Consider the following 21,446-nt stretch of genomic DNA (forward strand, 5'->3'; position numbering starts at 1 on the left):
CCATGAAATGAGCATTTCATATTTAGCAGAGTATAAAACTGCATATACCTTTATGGAATACAAGTTGAAAACTGCTTTATGTTGGGAAGAAACTTTTAAGATCTTTTGATTTCCAAGAATTCCTAGATTTTTATCCAAAAAAATAACCTTGATCCCCCAAAAGATTCAGGTAAATGGATGGTCCTCATAGCAGTGTTCAAAATTGGAGAAAAACTCCCACCATACAAACAGATTAAATAGGCAAATTAGGGGAAAGGTTTATATAACATATGGCTCATTCACATGAAAGAACACTATTAAGAATCATGTTTTTCAAGAACAATTAAGGAATTAGAAAATGTGAATGTTAAAATCTTAGAAAGTCTGAATCAAAAGAGATATATGAAGTACAAGATACACAACTTACATAGAAGAAACTAGAATATAAAAACACATTACATAGGAGATAGATGCCAAGGAGGAAATATGTATACAGTGAGTAATATGTATGAAACAGGTGGGCATTATGGTAGGTAAATGCACATCAGGAGAGAAGAGGATAATATTAGGATATACGTATTCCATATACATAGACATATATCAGCAATCTATAAAATATATAGTGTACAAAATAGGTAAAATGCATATGCAATATATAACTGCACATTTACTATGTGCTAGGTTTCTATTCTGAGAATACAGTGATAAGACAGGATTCGTGACCTCAGGGAGCTTAAACTTTAGAGGGGTTATATCTAGAATAGGCAATACAGTAAATATAAAAAACATATAGAAGGATATTTGTACAATATATAATATATAGCAGGAAAGGTACATAATGTTCAAGAGGGAAGATTAAATAGACAGCAAGGGAGCTATACATGTAATTTCCTGGGGAAATACCTACATATTATTAAGAAATATCTATATAATAAAGGAGAATATATACTTTGGTAGAAGAAATATAAATAATAGTAGAGTAGATAGGCATAATATAGTAAAAAAGTTATATGTATCAATATAGTAGGAAATATATATGTATGTATGTGAGTATATTTTTATATATATATATGCACACACACATTTATGTTTCTGTGTACGTGTTTGTAGAGATAAAATACACAACAAAGTAAAAACATAAAGATACACAGCAGACAATAACAATGATAATAATAATGGTTATTAACTCATATAAATAGTAATTATTTAACAGGCCTTGTTCTGAGTGCTTTCCTTTTAATATTCGTAACAATCCTATGAGAAAAGTACTATTATCTCTCTCTTACAAACAAGGAAACTGAGCCCAGAGAGGCAAAGGAACTTGCCCAAGGTCACAAGGTCAGACAGCTAACACAGACCATTGGCTCCAGAAGCCCTACACTATAATTTCTATAATATATAGAAATTATATATAATAGGTGATATAAATGTACTACACTGCAGGGGATAAATATATAAGGAATATAAATAAAACAAACTGTACTTCACTAAATGAGAAATATATACATATATATGTATATAATATACACATGTATGTATACATATGATATATACATACATACTCTTTCTCTCTATATATACACACATATATACTCTCTCTCTGTACGATATATGATAGGGTTTCTTCCTACTCTTCTTACTGATGTTCTCTTAATTCACCCACAAGATTAACCAATAACACTCTCAATTCCCTCTGTAAAACGTACTGATGATTAACGTCCAAGGCACAATAAGTTTCTTTGGCTAACATACTGAATAATTTGACTAATATCATTTGAATTATAAGCTTACCTAAAGCCAATGTTAAGTATTTCTATGACTGTTTATGCAAGGTTATTTTAATTCATAGTTAAGTTAAATGCCATCAACATTTATAAAACAAAATTTTAGAAAGATTTCTATGAAACCTCAGTGGAATGCTCTGCAAAGTCTTGATAAAGATGAGCCGCCGAATGAGGAAGAAACAAGTACCGTGATGAGCAGAGAACAATTTAAAACAAAACAAAACCTGTAATTATCAATAATATTCTCACAGAGGGAAGAGATATATCCATGAAATAAGAATAGAAGAGGATGCTATAAAGGAGAAACATTCAGAGAAACAAGAAAGAGAGGGAGGAAGGGAAGGCGGGCAGTTAGTTCTCAGAAGTAATTTTTTTTTTAAATCATGAGATGGACTGGAGGAAAGCCATATGTGGAAACTGACAAAGACAAGGTGAGAAACTAAAAGAGCTAGTTCAAGAGTTAAAACAATTCCAGAAAGAGAATAAAGAAAAGGGATGAGGTTTACATTGCAATGAGAACCATCAAGGAAATAATATAAGAAAATGTCTCAGAAGTTTCCAAAAAAGCCCAGTGAGTGCCCAGAGCAAAGAATGAAAAAGAACCCACTTCAAGATGAGTCACTAAGGAAATGGACCACTAGGTATGTTCTAAATTTAAAGATATCCAGAAAGGATATACACAATACAAAACAGATCATATAAAAAAGTAGCACTCTCGTATCAGACTTTGCTGCAGCATTTTTGCTTAGATGCCGATAGTGTAATACCATCAAAATTATGGGAAAATACTATTTACAGACTAAAATTCTATAGCCAACTATCAGTCAAATATTGAGGAGAATAAGAGCATCTTCATATCAAAGTCTCAAAACATTTACCTCCCATACACCTTTTCTCACAGAGCTACTGAAGATGTACACTAGGAAAGCAGGGAGTAAAACATGGAAGGTGACAGCCAGAGATCCAGAAGAGAAGGGATCTAACTCGTGAAGAAAGTGATGGAGGGAATTTCCAGGAGGAAGGTGAAGGGCTGGAGCTGCGTGGAGATCCAGGGAGCAATCAACCCAGACAGAGCAGTGGGACAGAAGGCACCAGGAGGGGTGTTTTCATGGGGAAAAACTTCTTTTAAAAGGTTGCTTGATGTGTTTAAATACAACTAAGAGAACATCCACAGTTCTGTGAGAGAGACAGGGGACAGACTAGCAATAAACAGATACTCAGCAAACCAAAAACAGGCCATCACTCCAAGAAAACACACAGTTATCCCAAAAGGGAAATAAAATCCTAGTATACTATCAGACACAGCTGTGAATAACAGTTAAGTAGTTACAACAACGTAGAAAATAAACTCTGGCTTCACACCAAATGCTGATACAACCAGACTAGGAAGAGGAGAGAAGGGGCCGTGTGTTTGTGTGCTGTTGGGGATGGGGAGTTACAGCTACACCCTCATTTACCACAAAATGAAGGCAAATAATTATACCTAAAAATGAAAAATCAGGAAATAAAAACATAAGCATGCTATTTAGAAACAGAGGAGTAAACTCTAGAAGTAAGAGTTGAGAATAATAACTTCTGGGTAAGAGAAATTAGAACGGGGAGAGGAGACTGCTGCTTATTTATTTATTTATTTATTTATTTATTTATTTTTGGCTGCATTGGGTCTTCGTTGCTGTGCATGGGCTTTCTCTAGTTGCGGCGAGCGGGAGCTACTCTTTGTCGCAGTGCGTGGGCTCCTCATTGCAGTGGCTTCTCTTGTTGTGGAGCACGGGCTCTACGTGTGCAGGCTTCAGTAGTTGTGGCATAAGGGCTCAGTAGTTGTAGCTTGCAGGCTCTAGAGCGCAGGCTCAGTAGTTGTGGTGCACGGGCTTAGTTGCTCCGTGGCATGTGGGATCTTCCCAGACCAGGGCTCGAACCCGTGTCCCCTGCATTGGCAGGTGGATTCTTAACCACTGCACCATCAGGAAAGCCCCAGGACTGCTGGTTTTTTGCTGCCAGCTTTGCATAAGCGTTTGACTTTTTAAAACTATGTACATAAGTTATATTGACCATTTTAATTTAGAGAGAAAAGATATTCACGTAGTACCTCATGTAAAACTATAAAGAAGCCTCGGCTTAAATCTAATCATCTGTCTTTCTATGCTTTATACTAAAAAAAATATTAAAGGCCAGACTCATTCACACATTTGATCTCATTACATTAAAAGGCATCCTCTTCAGAAGGCATTGTTAGTATTGTTAGTATTTTCACATATATGGAGATTGATGCTTGGAGAGGCCACACAGCTAGTAAGTGATGAAGCTGGAAATTCAAACTTCTGTCTATCTACGAAAGCCAATATTCTCAACCTATTGCGCTAGGTTCCTTTTTCCGGTAAGTTAAAGAAATTCCTGATCCCCCTTAAAACTATCTTTTAATAACTGTGTGTTGATCAGATTTGTCTTCTCAACCTTCTTTTAAAGGGCTAAACACCTAAATTTCTTAAGCTTGCTTCACAAAAGTTCTTTTGAGGTTTTTTTTCACTCTTCAGTGGGTCCTTAAGACCCCCTCAAAGTTCTCACATTCCTCCTAAGACAGGCCACAGTAACAGGACAAGCCAATGCTGAGTTACCTCCTGACTCGACCGCCAGGCATTTACAGCTACAGAGTTGACTAAAAAAGGTGTTGATTTTTAATGTTGATTGAAAATTTTCATGTTGATTTAGTGCCAAATTTAGTGCCAATTAAAAAAATATATATATGAACAATGTCATTTTGAAAAGATCAGCACTAAATTACTTAATTTGGGAATTAAAAAAAATCTACTGAATTTAATTTCTTGTCAATAACTGAAATTTAAAAATTTTAGCTTTTTGCTTCTTTGTACACTATAATCAATCCATAATTTATGCCATTTTCTTTCTCTCACTAAACGGCAGTTATCCTCCATTTTATTCTGTCTTCTCAGACATAGCAAAAGTATTTCTGAGAGTCGAAGCTAATATACAAATTAAATTGGGTTTTAAAAAGCAGCAACGAAAGACAGGGTTCAAAATGGTGGTGCAGGAAGATCCTGAGCTTACCTCCTCACACGGACACACCAAAGCTATAACTAGATTCCCATAGGATGACTCTCTCCTAAAGGCTGGCAGAGCAGCTCTTCTACAGAAAGGACAAAAAAGCGGGGTGGGAAAGCCCCACTGGGATGGAGCGGAGGGGAAAGATGCAGTTGTGCCAGTTACCCCCACCCATGGCAGGTGGCCCACAAGTGGGAGGGATATGAAAAACATGGAGCTCCCTCTTCCCTGAGCTCTGACCCCACCTCTGCCAGATCTGGAAGGTGTGAGCAACCCCCTGAATGCCTTGCGTTTCTGAGCCCCAGAGCACTGAAATAATCGGACAGACAGATGTTGTCAGGCTATCACCCCCAGGGCACTGCAGAGACAACAGACACCCCCCCCAACCCCGCCCCACCAATCTCTCAGCAGCCACTCCTTCAAAACTGGAGGAGACAGCTGTTTCAACTAATACGTTGAAACAAACACAGAGGGTCAGGCAAAACAAAGGGAAAAAGGATTATATTCCAAATGAAAGAGTAAGACAAAACCTCAGAAAAAGACGCTAATGAAACAGAGATAAAGAGTTCAAAGTAATGGTCATAAAGATGCTCATTAAACTCGAGAAAAGAATGGATGAACAGAGAGATCTTCAACAAAGAGAAAAATACAAGAAAGTTCCAAACAGAAGTTACAGAGCTGAAAAATAAAATAATCTAACGAAAAAATACACTAGAGGGATTCAAGAGCAGACTGGATGAAGCAGAAGGATGGATTAGCGAGCTAGAAGACAAAGCAATGGAAATCACCCATATCAAACAGCAAAAAGAAAAAAGGAACTTAAAAAAGTGAAGATTCCTTAAGGGTCATCTTCTGGGTAAACAAGTAAACAGGCACCCAGCACTGTGTCAATATTTTGGATTTATTTTGGATTTAAGCAAAGCAATTCACAATGTATTCACACCTGTGGTCATACACCCACTACCTTCAGCAATTTCTCAGTGTCTCAAAAAACAAACGAACAAACAGGCCCAGTCAACCATCCATTTGTTCATTCATTCATACATTTGTTAAGTGCCTACTGGATGCCAAGCACTGTGCCAGACCCTGAGAATACAAAGACAAATAAATACAAATGTATGGAAAAACAGAAGTTTAAATAGTTAGAACTCCAAGTAAATTTAAACAGAAACCCCAGAACCCACTTTTACACAACTGACTTCTACTTTTGGCTGGTATTTTACATGTGGTTTACCTGTAGTGTGGAGGGGGGAGCTGCTGGATGACATCATGAATTTTTATCAGCCTTTCTTCATCTGTTGCTGCTGAAACAGCATCCTAGAACAACCATAATGCAAAATGAACTATTAGGCTTTGTTGGTAAAAATGAAAGTTCTTCATTTACAATTCAGTTTCACTTTGAGATTAACTGACTTTACTCTTTGATGCTGAACTATGAGGAAAAACAATGCAGTATTCAAGGAAGTAAACTTTGTTTCCACACTATATAGACACTGAAATCTATTAAAACATAATATTTTTAAAATTTTATGATAACCAGTATCGAGGGTTATAAGATTAGTGGCTCAAAGTCAGAAACCGAAAGAGTGAAAATGTGAAAACAGTGAAGATTGTGGACCAGCTAGCAGTACAGTGTTTTTATTTTCGTTAAAGGACCCCTCTTCCTCACACAACTATCTCATATGACCAAACCAATCTTCACACATTTTGAACAAAACCACAGGAAAACTCCAAACAGAACTTGACCTAAAAGTGACTTGTACTCACAGAAAACTTCTCATACAGCTGGTAGGTGAGCAAAGGGTTTGGGAGCTCTCGGAAATACAGCTTACACAGGGAGCCCACGGAATGGATGTCTTGAACGTAGGGTTCTTTTGTCAGGTCGGGAACATGTTCAGAGTCAAATTCATGGCTAAAAAGATAGATGAGAGACAACAAAACTATTTTTTTGAAAGAAAAGCAAATATGACTTTAAAACAGAAAGGAAAGGTCCAAAGTATTAACCTCTACCTCAGTGAGTTAATATTTTCTTCAAATGACTATATTTCATAGAAGTTATATTTGGGCTTCAGTAGTAATCAAATGTCTGATCATGAAACAAGTGTTTTTCTAAATGGAAATTAAGGGAACAGTTTTAATATTAAAATGGACAGAAATCTCTGTAATGTGTGTGAAAGAGCAGCTCTTACCAGAGATCTGAAAACAGGACTTCTAATTCCTAATGGTTTAAATACCCAATGTTTTGGCAATTCTGAAAACTAGAGTTGAATGGCAGCTGGTCCATGTATGACTATGTGCAGAAATTCCTCAGGTACAAGAAGTACAGTTCAGGAATGCTTTATGGATGAGGGATAAGGAAGCCAGAAACAATATAAAGCAATTCCCAGCCAACACCAAATTTTAAAAGAAAGCAAAATCTGCAGCATTAAAGTGAGTGAAATAAAAATTGTGCTCAGAACACTAAGGCAGATGAAGCTCACTCTGAGGAGGTTAACTAATATTAATCTAGACATGAGACCCCTTATGAACCTAGAGGATTAATGTATGTGGACAATCTGAATATGAGATCTGCTGCGTCCGAAACTAAAGATTGAAACCTTTTTCAGTAAAAGAATCAATTTGAGGAGGCGGAGTCAAGACGGTGGTGTGGGAAGATGCAGAGTTAGCACCTCCCCACAACTAAGGCACCTGCCGGCTGCTGGTGGGGGACTCTGACCCCAAGGAGACAGGAGGAACCCCCAAGTGAACGAGTAGGACGCAGGGGGACTGAGGCGGGAGGAGAAGTAGAGGCCAGACAGGATCGACGCTCCTGAGGGCGGGGAGATCAGGAGAGGCAGGGGGGAGGGAGCCTCCCAGACCGGAAGAGCAGGAGAGGAGAGGAGTGCAACTGCCTCGCCCACTAATGGCCCTGCCCCCACAGCCCCCAGGGCCTTTTCCAGCCCTCTGGGTCCTAAACATAGGCCCCGCCCACCACCCAAACCTTGCCCTTCCTTAGGCCCTGTCCTCCACAGCCAAGGCCTTTTCTCCCATTTAAACAAATTTTTTTCCTTTTCCCTCCTCCTCTTTTTTCACTATTGTGGTACTGAGGTATCTTCTGGATGTTGATTCATCTATATTTTTATATCCTTTCTAACATATCTGTTAGTTTCCTAATTTTATTTTTTACTTTGTTATTCTTTTTTTTTTTTTTGCCGCCCCACGTGGCTTGTGGGATCTTGGTTCACGAGCCGGGGGTTGGGCCAAAGCTCCTGTGGTGGGAGCTCTGAGTCTGAACCACTGGACTAACACAGAACCTCAGACCCCAGGGAATATTCATCGGAGTGAGGATTCATGGAGCTCCTCACCTCAGCACCAAGACCCAGCTCTACCCAACAGCCTACAAACTGCAGCTGTACCCAACAGCCTACAAACTTCCATGTTGGAAGCCTCAGGCCAAACAACCAGTAAGGCAGAAATACAAGCCCACTCACGAAAAAATTTTTTTAAAAAAATGAGAAAGCAAAAAAATACATCACAGATGAAGGAGCAAGGTAAAAACCTACAAGACCAAATAAATGAAGAGGAAATAGGCAATCTACCTGAAAAAGAATTCAGAATAATGATAGTAAAGATGATCCAGAATCTTGGAAATAGAATGGAGGCACGGATTGAGAAAATACAAGAAATGTTTAACAAAGATCTAGAAGAACTAAAGAACAAACAAACAGAGATGAACACCACAATAACTGAAATGAAAAAACACTAGAAGGAATCAATAACAGAATAACTGAGGCAGAAGAACGAATAAGTGAGCTGGAAGACAAAATGGTGGAAATAACTGCTGAGGAGCAGAATAAAGAAAAAAGAATGAAAAGAACTGAAGACAATCTAAGAGACCTCTGCGACAACACTAAACACACCAACATTCAAATTATAGGGGTCCCAGAAGAAAAAGAGAAAAACAAAGGGTCTGAGAAAATATTTGAAGAGATTATAGTTGAAAACTTCCCTAACATGGGAAAGGAAATAGTCACCCAAGTCCAGGAAGCACAGAGAGTCCCATACAGGATAAACCCTAGGAAAAACACACCAAGACACATCTTAATCAAACTAACAAAAATTAAATTCAAAGGAAAAATATTAAAAGCAGCAAAGGAAAAACAAAAAATAACATACGAAGGAACCCCCATAAAGTTATCAGCTGATTTTTCAGCAGAAACCCTGCAAGCCAGAAGGGAGTGGCAGGATATACTTAAAGTGATGAAAGAGAAAAACCTACAACCAAGATTACTCTACCCAGCAAGGATCTCATTCAGATTCCATGGAGAAGTCAAAAGCTTTTCAAACAAGCAAAAGCTAAGAGAATTCACACCACCAAACCAGCTTTACAACAAATGCTAAAGGAACTTCTCTAGGCGGGAAACACAAGAGAAGAAAAAGACCCACAAAACAAACCCAAAAACAATTAAGAAAATGGTAACAGGAACATACATATTGAAAATAACCTTGAATGTAAATGGGTTAAATGCCCCAACCCAAAGACACAGACTGGCTGAATGGATACAAAAACAAGAGTCATACATATGCTGTCTACAAGAGACCCATTCAGACCTAGGGACACATACAGACTTGAGATAGAGGGGATGGAAAAAGATATTCCATGCAAATGGAAATCAAAAGAAAGCTGGAGTAGCAATTCTCATCTCAGACAAAACAGACTTTAAAATAAAGAATGTTACAAGATATAAGGAAGGACAATACATAATGATCAAAGGATCAATCCAAGAAGAAGATATAACAATTTTAAATGTTTATGCACCCAACATAGGAGCACCTCAATACATAAGGCAAATGCTAACAACCATGAAAGGAGAAATCAACAGTAACACAATAATAGTAGGGGACTTTAACACACCACTTACACCAATAGACAGATCATCCAAACAGAAAATAAATAAGGAAACACAAGCTTTAAATGACACACTAGATCAGAGAGATTTAACTGATATTTATAGAACATTCCATCCCAAAATGGCAGAATACACTTTCTTCTCAAGTGCACACAGAAAGTTCTCCAGGATAGATCACATCTTGGGTCACAAATGAAGCCTCGGAGAATTTAAGAAAACTGAAATCATATCAAGCATCTTTTCCGACCACAGCGCCATGAGATCGGAAATCAATACAGGAAAGAAACTGTAAAACACACAAATACACGGAGGCTAAACACTGTGCTCCTAAATAACCAAGAAGATCACTGACGAAATCAAAGAAGAAATTAAAAAAATACATAGAAACAAATGACAACGAAAACATGCCAACCCAAAACCTATGGGACACAGTGAAAGCAGTTCTAAGAGGGAAGTTTATAGCAATTCAATCTCACCTCAAGAAACAAGAAAAATCTCAAATAAACAATCTAACCCTGCACTTAAAACAACTAGAGAAACAAGAACAAGAAAACCCAAAGTCAGTAGAAGGAAAGAAATCAACAAGATCAGAGCAGAAATAAATGAAAGAGAAATGAAAAAACAACAGCAAAGATCAATAAAACTAAAAGCTGAGGGCTTCACTGGTGGCGCAGCAGTTGAGAGTCCGCCTGCCGACGCAAGGGACACGGGTTTGTGCCCCGGTCCAGGAAGATCCCACATGCCGTGGAGCGGCTGGGCCCGTGAGCCATGGCTGCTGAGCCTGCGCATCCGGAGCCTGTGCTCCGCAGTGGGAGAGGCCACAGCAGTGAGAGGCCTGTGTACCGCAAAAAAAAAAAAAACAAAAAAAACTAAAAACTAAAAGCTGGTTCTTTAAGAAGATAAACAAAATTGATAAACCCTTAGCCTGACTCATCAATAAAAAAAGGAAGAGGAGGCAAAACAATAAAATTAGAAATGAAAAAGGAGAAATCACAACTGACACAGCAGAAATACAAAGGATTATAAGAGAATACTACAAACAACTGCATGCCAATAAAATGGACAACCACAAAGAAATGGACAAATTGTTGGAAAGGTACAATTTTCGAAGACTGAACCAGGAAGATTTAGAATATATAAACAGACCTATCAAAAATAATGAAATTGAAAGCATAATTAAAAATCTTCCAACAAACAAAAGTCCAGGAGCAGATGGCTTCACAGGAAAATTTTATCAAACATTTAGAGAAGAGCTAACACCGATCCTTCTCAAACTCTTCCCAAAAACTGCAGAGGGAGAAACACTCCCAAATTCATTCTATGAGGTCACCAACACCCTGATACCAAAAGCAGAAAAAGATATCACAGAGAAAGAAAATTATAAACCAATATCCCTGATGAACATAGATGCAAAAATCCTCAACAAAATAATAGCAAACAGAATCCAACAGCACATTAAAAGGATCATATACCATGATCAAGTGGGATTTATCCCAGGGATGCAAGGATTCTTCAATATATGCAAATCAATGTGAAACACCACATCAACAAATTAAGGAATAAAAACCATGTGATCATCTCAATAGATGCAGAAAAAGCTTCTGACAAAATTCAACACCCATTTATGATAAAAAGTCTCCAGAAAATGGGCATAGAGGGAACCTACCTCAACATAACAAAGGCCATATATGACAAACCCACAGCAAGCATCATACTCAATGGTGAAAAACTGAAAGCATTTCCACTAAGATCAGGAAGAAGACAAGGATGTCCACTTTCACCACGCTTATTCAACATAGTTTTGGAAGTCCTAGTCACAGCAATCAGAGAAGAAAAAGAAATAAAAGGATTACAAATTGGAAAAGAAGAAGTAAAACTGTCAGTTTGCGATGACATGATACTATAATAGAAAATCCTAAAGATGCCACCAGAAAACTACTAGAACTAATCAATGAATTTGGTAAGGTTGCAGGATACAAAATTAATGCACAGAAATCTCTGGCATTCCTATGCACCAACAACGAAAAATCAGAAAGAGAAATGAAGGAAACACACCCATCTACCACTGCAACATAAAGAATAAAATACCTAGGAATAAACCTGCCTAAGGAGGCAAAAGACTTCTACTCAGAAAACTATAAAACACTGATGAAAGAAATCAAAGATGACATAAACAGGTGGAGAAATATACCATGTTCTTGGATTGGAAGGATCAATATTTGTGAAAATGACTATACTACCCAAAGCAATCTACAGATTCAATGCAATCCCTATCAAACTACCAATGGCATCTTTCACAGAACTAGAACAAAAAATTTTACAATTTGTATGGAAACACAAAAGACCCCAAATAGCCAAAGCAATCTTGAGAAAGAAAAACAGAGTTGGAGGAATCAGGCTCCCTGACTTCAAACTATACCACAAAGCTACAGTAATCAAGACAGTATGGTACTGGCACAAAAACAGAAATATAGACCAATGGTACAGGATAGAAAGCCCAGAGATAAACGCATGCACGTACGGTCACCTAATTTATGACAAAGGAGGCAAGAACATACAATGGAGAAAAGACAGCCTCTTCAATAAGTGGTGCTGGTAAAACTGGACAGCTACATGTAAAAGAATAAAATTAGAACACTACCTAATACCACACACAAAAATAAACTCAAAATGGATTAAATACTTAAATGTAAAACCAGACACTATAAACCTCTTAGAGGAAAACATAGGAAAACACTCTTTGACATAAACTACAGCAAGATCTTTTTTGACCCACCTCCTAGAGTAATGGAAATAAAAACAAAAATAAACAAATGGGACCTAATAAAACTTAAAAGCTTTTGCACAGCAAAGGAAACCGTAAACAAGACAAAAAGACAACCCTCAGAATTGGAGAAAATATTTGCAAACGAAACAACAAAGGATTAATCTCCAAAATATACAAACAGCTCATGGAGCTCAATATCAATAAAACAAACAATCCAGTTAAAAAACATGTGGAAGACCTAGGTATACATTTCACCAAGGAGGACATATGGATGGCTGGGAGGCACATGAAAAGATGCTCAACATGACTAATTGTTAGAGAAATGCATATCAAAACTACAATGAGGTATCACCTCAAACCAGTCAGAATGGCCATTATCAAAAAATCTAGAAACAATTTGATGCTGGAAAGGGTGTGGTAAAAAGGGAACCCTTCTGCACTGTTGGCAGGAATGTAAATTGATACAACCACTATGGGAAACAGTATGGAGGGTCCTTAAAAAACTAAAAATAGGACTTCCCTGGTGGTGCAGGGGTTAAGAATCCACCTGCCAATGCAGGGGACACAGGTTCGAGCCCTGGTCCAGGAAGATCCAACATGCCATGGAGCAACTAAGCCTGTGCACCACAACTACTGAGCCTGCACTCTGGAGCCCATGAGACAGAATGATTAAGCCCGTGTGCCACAACTACTGAAGCCTGCATGCCTAGAGCCCATGCTCTGCAACAAGAGAAGCCACTGCAATGAGAAGCCCACACACCACAATAGAGCAGTCCCTGCTTGTCGCAACTAGAGAAAGCCCACGTGCAGCAATGAAGCCCCAACGCAGCCATAAGTAAATAAATAAATAAATTTATTAAAAAAAAAACTAAACTAAAAATAGAACTACCATATGACCCAGCAATCCCACTACTGGGCACATACCCTGAGAAAACCGTAATTCAAAAACAGACATGTACCACAATGTTTACTGCAGCACTATTTACAATATCCAGGACATGGAAACAACCTAAATGTCCAATGACAGATGAATGGATAAAGAAGATGTGGCAAATATATACAATGGAATATTATTCAGCCATAAAAAGGAACGAAATTGGGTCGTTTGCAGAGATGCGGATGGACCTAGAGTCTGTTATACAGAGTGAAGTAGGTCAGAAAGAGAAAAACAAATACCATATGCTAACTCATATATATGGAATCTTAAAAAAAAAGGTACTGATGAACCTAGTTGCAGGGCAGGAATAAAGAGGTAGACATAGAGAATGGACCTGAGGACATGGGGTGGGAGGGGGAAGCTGGGGCAAAGTGAGAATAGCATCGACATATATACACTACCAAATGTAAAACCGTTGGCTGGTGGGAAGCAGCAGCATAGCACAGGGAGATCGGCTCGGTGCTCTGTGATGACCTAGAGGGCTGGGATAGGGAGGATGGGAGGGAGGCTCAAGAGGGAGGGGATATGGGGACCTGTGTATGCATATGGCTGATTCGCTTTGTTGTGCAACAGAAACTAACATGGTATTGTGAAGCAATTATATTCCAATAAAGATCTATTAAAAAAAAAGAATCAATTTCAGTTATTTTCCAAACATGTATTCCTGAAAATAGAGATGAACTCTGTGGTCAAATCAGAACCTTAAAATGCTGTAGAATAATGGCAATTATCATGCACCACAGTGAAAAATAAAGGATAATAACATGTTAAGAATAGACTAGAATCTAAGAGATTAAGCAAAAATTAAAAATTCTATTGCTGGTGTAACGGATACCACTATTCTTGTCTCTGAGACTATACTGGGAGAGGATGTGCAAAATGTAATAAATGCACACTTGAACATACACTACAAAGCCCAGGTGAAAGGAGATTAGAAAGGTCGCTCTCATCAACTGTAATTAACTGAAGAATAATTCTATTATAATGTAAATTATCATCTCTCATGGTTATCATAGGTTCAAATTCAATTTTTAAAAATCTTCAAATATTGCAAAGAGAAAATACAAGTATTGAAGAGATTAAGGGACATGGTTTTCTGATACTACAAACGAAGAGATGGCATTTAGGAAAATATACACAGAGAACAATATGGATATTATTTCCTACTTTATCTAAACTATCTTACGGAAAATTACGGTTATCAATATAAGTGACTTAATTTTGAAACAGTTTCATTTTAATGAATTACAGTAGGAACGAAAAAGAAAATGCCATATGAGGTTTTACCGTAGTCTCTGGATATTGGAGGCAACGCCAGAGAGACGATATATTCCATCCACGATGCCATATCTCTCAATGAACGCTGTACAGCTTTGAAGAACCTGGGGCACTAGAGAGAATTTGTGAAGACATGGATTAAATTGAGAGTATTCAGTGGAAACAAAGTCACAAAAAATGAGAATGTCTTAGCAAAATGAAATTGGCAAATTAAAGTTTTAAGGGGTGGAGATTAATCTACTACAAAAACTGACAAGGGCATATTTAATTAATTTCACATCTATGCTAGATAAGTGGTCACATATGGTCACCTAATTTATGACAAAGGAGGCAAGAAAATACAATGGAGAAAAGACAGCCTCTTCAATATGTGGTGCCGGGAAAACTGGACAGCTACATGTAAAAGAATGAAATTAGAACACTCCCTAACACCATACACAAAAATAAACTCAACATGGATTAAAGACCTAAATGTAAGACCAGACACTATCAAACTCTTAGAGGAAAACATAGGAAGAACTCTTTGACATAAATCAAAACAAGATCTTTTTTGACCCACCTCCTAGAGTAATGAAAATAAAAACAAAAATAAACAAATGGGACCCAACTAAACTTAAAAGCTTTTACACAGCAAAGGAAACCATAAACAGGATGAAAAGACAACCCTCAGAATGGGAGAAAATATTTGCAAATCAAGCAACGAACGATGGATTAATCTCCAAAATACACAAACAGCTCATGGAGCTCAATACCAAAAAAACAAACAAACCAATTAAAAAATGGGCAGAAGACCTAAACTGACATTTCACCAAAGAAGACATACAGATGGCCAAGAGGCACATGAAAAGATGCTCAACATCACTAATTATTAGACAAATGCAAATCAAAACTACTATGAGGTATCACCTCACACCGGTCAGAATGGCCATCATCAAAATATCTACAAACAATAAATATGGGAGAGGGTGTGGAAAAAAGGCAACCCTTTTGCACTGTTGGTGGGAATGTAAATTGATATAGCCACTAGGGAGAACAGTATGGAGGTTCCTTAAAAAACTAAAAATAGAATTACCATACGACCCAGCAATACCACTACTGGGCATATACCCTGAGAAAACCATAATCCAAAAGGGCACATGTACCCCAATGTTCACTGCAGCACTATTTACAATAGCCAGGACATGGAAACAACCTAAATGTCCAACGACAGATGAATGGATAAAGAAGATGTGGTACATGTATACAAGGGAATATTACTCAGCCATAAAAAGGAACAAAATTGGGTCATTTGTAGAGATGTGGATGGACCTAGAGTCTGTCATACAGAGTGAAGTAAGTCAGAAAGAGAAAAACAAATATCGTATATTAATGCATATATGTGGAATCTAGAAAAATGGTACAAATGAACCTATTTTCAGGGCAGGAATACAGACACAAATGTAGAGAGTGGACATGTGGACACAGAGAGGGAAGAGGAGGGTAGGACAAATTGGGAGATTAGATTTGACATAAATACACTACCATGTGTAAAATAGATAGCAGGAACCTGCTGTATAGCACAGGGAGCTCAGTTCAGTGCTCTGTGATGACCTAGATGGGTGGGATGGGGCGGGTGGGAAGGAGGTCCAAGAGGGAGGGGATATAGGTATACATATAGCTGATTCACTTCATTGTACAGCACAACATCGTAAAGCAATTATACTCCAAAAAAAAAAAAAAAGAAAAAAACCTGAAAAAAAATAACGTACCATCTGTCAAAAAGTATAGATAAGTTCCCTGGGATTCTTACAACCATGTGATATTATATTCATACTTGCTTATGTTCTCCCAAACAAGTAGGGAAACTTGAAAATATGGGGAATTAGAGGTCTTTCCCTGATTATACAGTTAAGCCTCTACAGACATCATACTTCATGGAAAACATCTGAACTGTTTCTTTACACTTTATGTTCCCTAAGTAAAAGGACTGAATGTCCAAAAAACAATCACATCATAGAACTTCATAAATAAAACTATATAACTGAACATTGCTATTACTTAGGATTTTAAGAGAGACTAATGAGACATATAATTAAAATTAGTAGCAAAATGAAAGAGAAGAGCATAAACTTTCATTTTGAAAAACAGAGAGTAGAAACTAAAGAACAGTATAGGAAGATAAAAAGAGAAAAGATCTGAATTCTTTTTTTCACTAACATAAGAAAGTAATATGAGAACCCAATATATTATTAGAAGAAATCCTAGTACAAAAAGGCATTTTATTAACTACCTTTTCCCCTCAAATCATCTAACCAACCAGCCAAGTGCACATTAAATAATAACCCAGTCAAAACATAACATTAGAAACCTCCAAAATGGTTCTTCCAAAAGGTGATATAACTTTTTTTTTTTTCAGTACGCGGGGCTCTCACTGTTGTGGCCTCTCCCGTTGCGGAGCACAGGCTCCGGACGCGCAGGCCCAGCGGCCATGGCTCACAGGCCCAGCCGCTCCGCGGCATGTGGGATCTTCCCAGACCAGGACACGAACCCATGTCCCCTGCATCGGCAGGCGGACTCTCAACTGCTGCGCCACCAGGGAAGCCCAAAGGTGATATAACTTTAAGAATTATTCCCACACTCTCCAAATAATACACTTCTAAACCACTCATTTAATATTTTTAGTACTTTTTAATCATCAAATGACAACACAATAGGAAGTAAATGTTTAAATTAAACTGATGACCCTTAAGATTAGAATCATGGTTAAAAGTATAAGTAAGTATGACAAAAATTGGTCCTTTATTTTTCTTGACAGTTTCAGTTTCATTTCTGTTCTTTTCTCTTCATTTATTCAGTCAGTCATTCCCTTTACACATTCAGCCATCATTCAAAGATCCCTTTTATATGCCAGGCATCATGCAAACATTGTGTAACACAGACGAAACAGTCAAGTCCCATTCTCAAGGCAGTGGCTTCCAGGCCAGGAGTACACGGTACAGTGTTACACATTAGAATGTGCATCATGATTTTTGGTTAGAAAAATACGATTACCTAAAGGATTAATTTCAGGGGTTATTTGGGCCTTGCTTGTTTCTAGTGTGCTCTGATTATAAACTCCCCGTATATTCACAATAGTTTAAGAAAGCCTCTTGTTGAAAGGGCTAAATAACCTCAAACAGAAATACATTCGGGCAACAGAATTTCCTCACCTTGAGTTTTAAAATATTTTTTACATTTTGTACCTAATGTAGTTTTACCTAGTTTTCTACAAAGTTCTCACTTTTTAAAAAAGCTATCTCATTTTAAGGATATTTGGCTTCAAATATGTGCAGCAAATAAAACAAGTCCTATGAAAAAAATCAATGACACCTACAAACCCTTTGTTCCACTAGAATAGATTTTATCATAGTTAGGGAATATATAACCATTACACTTATTAAACCTGTTATTTTTTCATGAAGAAATAATATATTGGCATCTGTCCTCTCTACCACACTTACTAAGAATGGAAACACAACCAAAACTTCTAAGCACAACTAAAACTTGCTGAATTGATATTTGAAAGCTAATAACAAACTGGAAAACACTCCCTCATAATGATCACATCCATCCATTCATCTAAGCACTGAATTCTTGAATAAGAATTTAATTTACAGAAAAAGGAATTGAAATTTCTAGTTATAAAAGCTGGGAGGCTGGTCTTGGTAATATACAGTCTCAAAACTATGACTTTTTTTTCAAAAGAGAAATAAACATTTTAGAATAAACTGTGAGAAGGAAAACTGGCTGAGGAAGCTATCTGGACAGATATGAAAATAACGTAAACTAGCATAGCTACTATACCCTCCGTGTGAATGTTTTCCTCTTCCTGAACAGATCACAAGCATCTCTGATGCCAAAGTGCATTCCTAGACCCCTCTTGATTCTCAGCTGCCCCAGAACTCAGATGAGTACCTGAGAACGTTCAATACGTGCTGCTGAACTTACTTGGGATAGGTACTGCTTGCCTAATCTACTTTAATTGATTATAGGAAATCAACAGGGAGAGGTCAGAAACTAAAATTATGAGTTTATAAATTTTATTTTTACCTTCAAAACCAGAATTCAGAAGGTGCTCCCCCAGGTCACAACCAAATACCCTTTCTTTCAAGATCCCACGCTGCTTCAACTTCTGTTTTGTTGGACGAGACTTCATGAATGTCCGTAAGAAAGTAATGAGCTTGCCGTGCTTTTTAGATACTAAAAAATAATAATAAAGAGAAAATACCTTAGTTGGGGTAAGAGGTCACATTTTTACTTAGTGTGAAAAGAAATGCAGATCTCAATAGCTGACTACAAAATAATCTATTACAAGTATACTTTATATTCTGTAGGAAATTTTCAGCAGAAGTTGAAGAAACAGTTGCTTTACAAATAATATCAGGGTTTTGCATGTTCTTCTCACCAGCCTGTGATCTTATTTGATGGGATTGTGAGCAAACTGAAGTATTATAATTTGTGACTTCTTTAAATCAAGCGTGGTAAACCAGCCATCTTCCCAATGCTACCCAAGCGTGCTACAGGATAACTGGGACCTGAGTTTTATATTGCTTTGGAGATCTTCATGGTAAGTAAGACTTAAAATGGTGTAAATTTAAAAACTGCATTTCTAGTTAATTTCTAAAATTTAGTGGTTAGAAATTTTCATGACATTTACAATCTGGAAAGTAAAACTGAAAAAATAAACAACTCCCTCGGGGCTTCCCTGGTGGCGCAGTGGTTGGGAGTCCGCCTGCCGATGCAGGGGGCACGGGTTCGTGCCCTGGTCCGGGAAGATCCCACATGCCGCAGAGCAGCTGGGCCCGTAAGCCATGGCCACTGGGCCTGTGCGTCTGGAGCCTGTGCTCCACAACGGGAGAGGCTCACGTACCGCCAAAAACAAACAAACAAACAAAAACCTCCCTCTTTCTCATTGCATTATGATATAGATCACACTTGTCAAACTAATGGCTATGTAAGTACAAGACACACACACACATAAAAAGCATTAGATATTCTATTAACATTCATCTGTAGTCTACCAAATATGTCACCTTAAATCCTTTGTAGATCAAGGCAAGAGATAAGTAAATTACATATAGTAAGATATTTCCACTGACTTATATGTTAGAAAGATAATAGCGAAAGATCTGAAAGCAAACAAATCCTTAGAAAACTGACTTTTGCTGAGAAGTGTAGCCTGCAGGGAAAATTACTCTAGAAGTCAACATACAACAAATTACCATAAGATCAGAGATTAGCTGCAGGATAGAACACTAAGCCACATGGCCTCAATCCTCCTACTCAGTTTGTATATGATTACAGGAGTCTTACTGAACCCTGCTACAGTTTCTTGAGGGAATCCAAATCATAAATCCCTTGAACTGATGAATCCTCCTGTAGGAATTCTGTGTACTGAGATTAACTTGTGGCCTAAATGGACCACTAGATGGGTTACTCTGACCAGATTAAACACTCTCTTTACATTTTGGGGGAAACTCTATTTACAGACTTAAGCATCTTTTCTATGAACTGTACAAAGGTGATCAATCGTAACTGGCCCATAACTGAGAGGTTTCGTGGGACATGAGCCTTTCAGTGCTAAAACCAGGAAAGTCCTGAACAAACTGCGACAAGGCAGTCATCCTAGACTGTACACAGATTAAAGAGGAAATTTATTTTTTCTATACCAATTAGTTAAAGTTTACTTAGAATCGTCAGTATAATTTTGATGCTATCTCTAACATGCTGTGACACTCGGGGTAAATTACAACCTCACTTGTATCTGAGATCCTTGCTACAAAGTTAAATGACATGGTCTCTCAACTGCTGAGACATTTATAGCACATTGGGGTAACTTCAGAAGTATGTCACACTTGTAATATTAGTATATTAAAAGTCACTGAACTTGTATGAGTGTTATTCTCCCCTAGTCGCTAGCAGACTGTGTGTTATGAATCTTTGCTGTTAAAGTGTGGCCATCAAACCATTTTTGTTCATTTTTGAACATTCTCTAACAAACTTTAAAATAATTTTGAGAAGATTAATGAATAAAAACAAATGAGTTTGCTTTATGGTAATTTAATATTACATTTATATATTTGGAAGAATTTTAATTTCTATAATATTCAATATTTCTACCTGGAAACAGGGTGTGTCATCAGTTTTCTAAAGCTATTATATCTCGCAGTAAAGTTTTCTAATTTTATGAAAAGACACATTCCACATATTTCTTGCTAGGGATACTGCTAAGTATTTTACCTTTTTTTTTTTTTTTGCTGCTTTTGTAGAATAATAGTTTTCTTCAATTACAGTCTTAACTGGTAGTTACTGGTATACTGGAAAATTATTTATGTATGGCTCAAATCTGATCAGTTTCTAAACTCCCAACAATTTTAGGAGAATTTTAGTTGATCCTTTCGGATTTCATGGATATATAACTGTGTTAAAGCAAATATGGCAATTCCATCCTGTTTCTGATAAGAATAATTTCTGATTTCTTTTTCAGATTTTAATAATTAACCAGAACTTCCAAGACACATGCTAAAAAGTAGGCATTTGTACTTTGATGCTGAATTTGATGAAAATATCTGTTGGATTTGGCAACTGCATATGATGTACATGAGAAAGCATTCTTTTAGTCAGATTTCCAGGAATGCTTCAAAGGGATGGGAACTGAATTTTAGCTATTATTCATTTAGCAACAAACATGTAAGTGCCTCCTGTACCTCAGGAACTGAGAGTACAGTGGGCAACAA

The 21,446-nt window shown here is 37.4% G+C and overlaps 1 protein-coding gene across 8 annotated transcripts in view; it reads right to left on the reverse strand.

The window, feature by feature from the left end:
• Positions 1–21,446, reverse strand: part of ARHGAP32 (Rho GTPase activating protein 32) — a 272,293-nt gene that overhangs the window by 22,120 nt on the left and 228,727 nt on the right. For 7 of the 8 annotated variants that reach the window (XM_079929489.1, XM_079929486.1, XM_079929487.1 and 4 more), the window contains 4 exons: positions 18,760–18,909; positions 14,701–14,803; positions 6,588–6,732; positions 6,055–6,137 (listed from right to left, as the gene is read on the reverse strand). In XM_079929489.1, coding sequence (XP_079785615.1) covers positions 6,055–6,137; positions 6,588–6,732; positions 14,701–14,803; positions 18,760–18,909 — 481 coding nt within the window. The remainder of the gene's footprint in view (positions 1–6,054; positions 6,138–6,587; positions 6,733–14,700; positions 14,804–18,759; positions 18,910–21,446) is intronic. The other variant, XM_079929488.1, reaches the window with a different exon arrangement.

This window comes from Stenella coeruleoalba, assembly GCF_951394435.1.
Source record: "Stenella coeruleoalba genome assembly, chromosome: 8".
In the NCBI taxonomy this organism is placed as follows: Eukaryota; Metazoa; Chordata; class Mammalia; order Artiodactyla; family Delphinidae; genus Stenella; species Stenella coeruleoalba.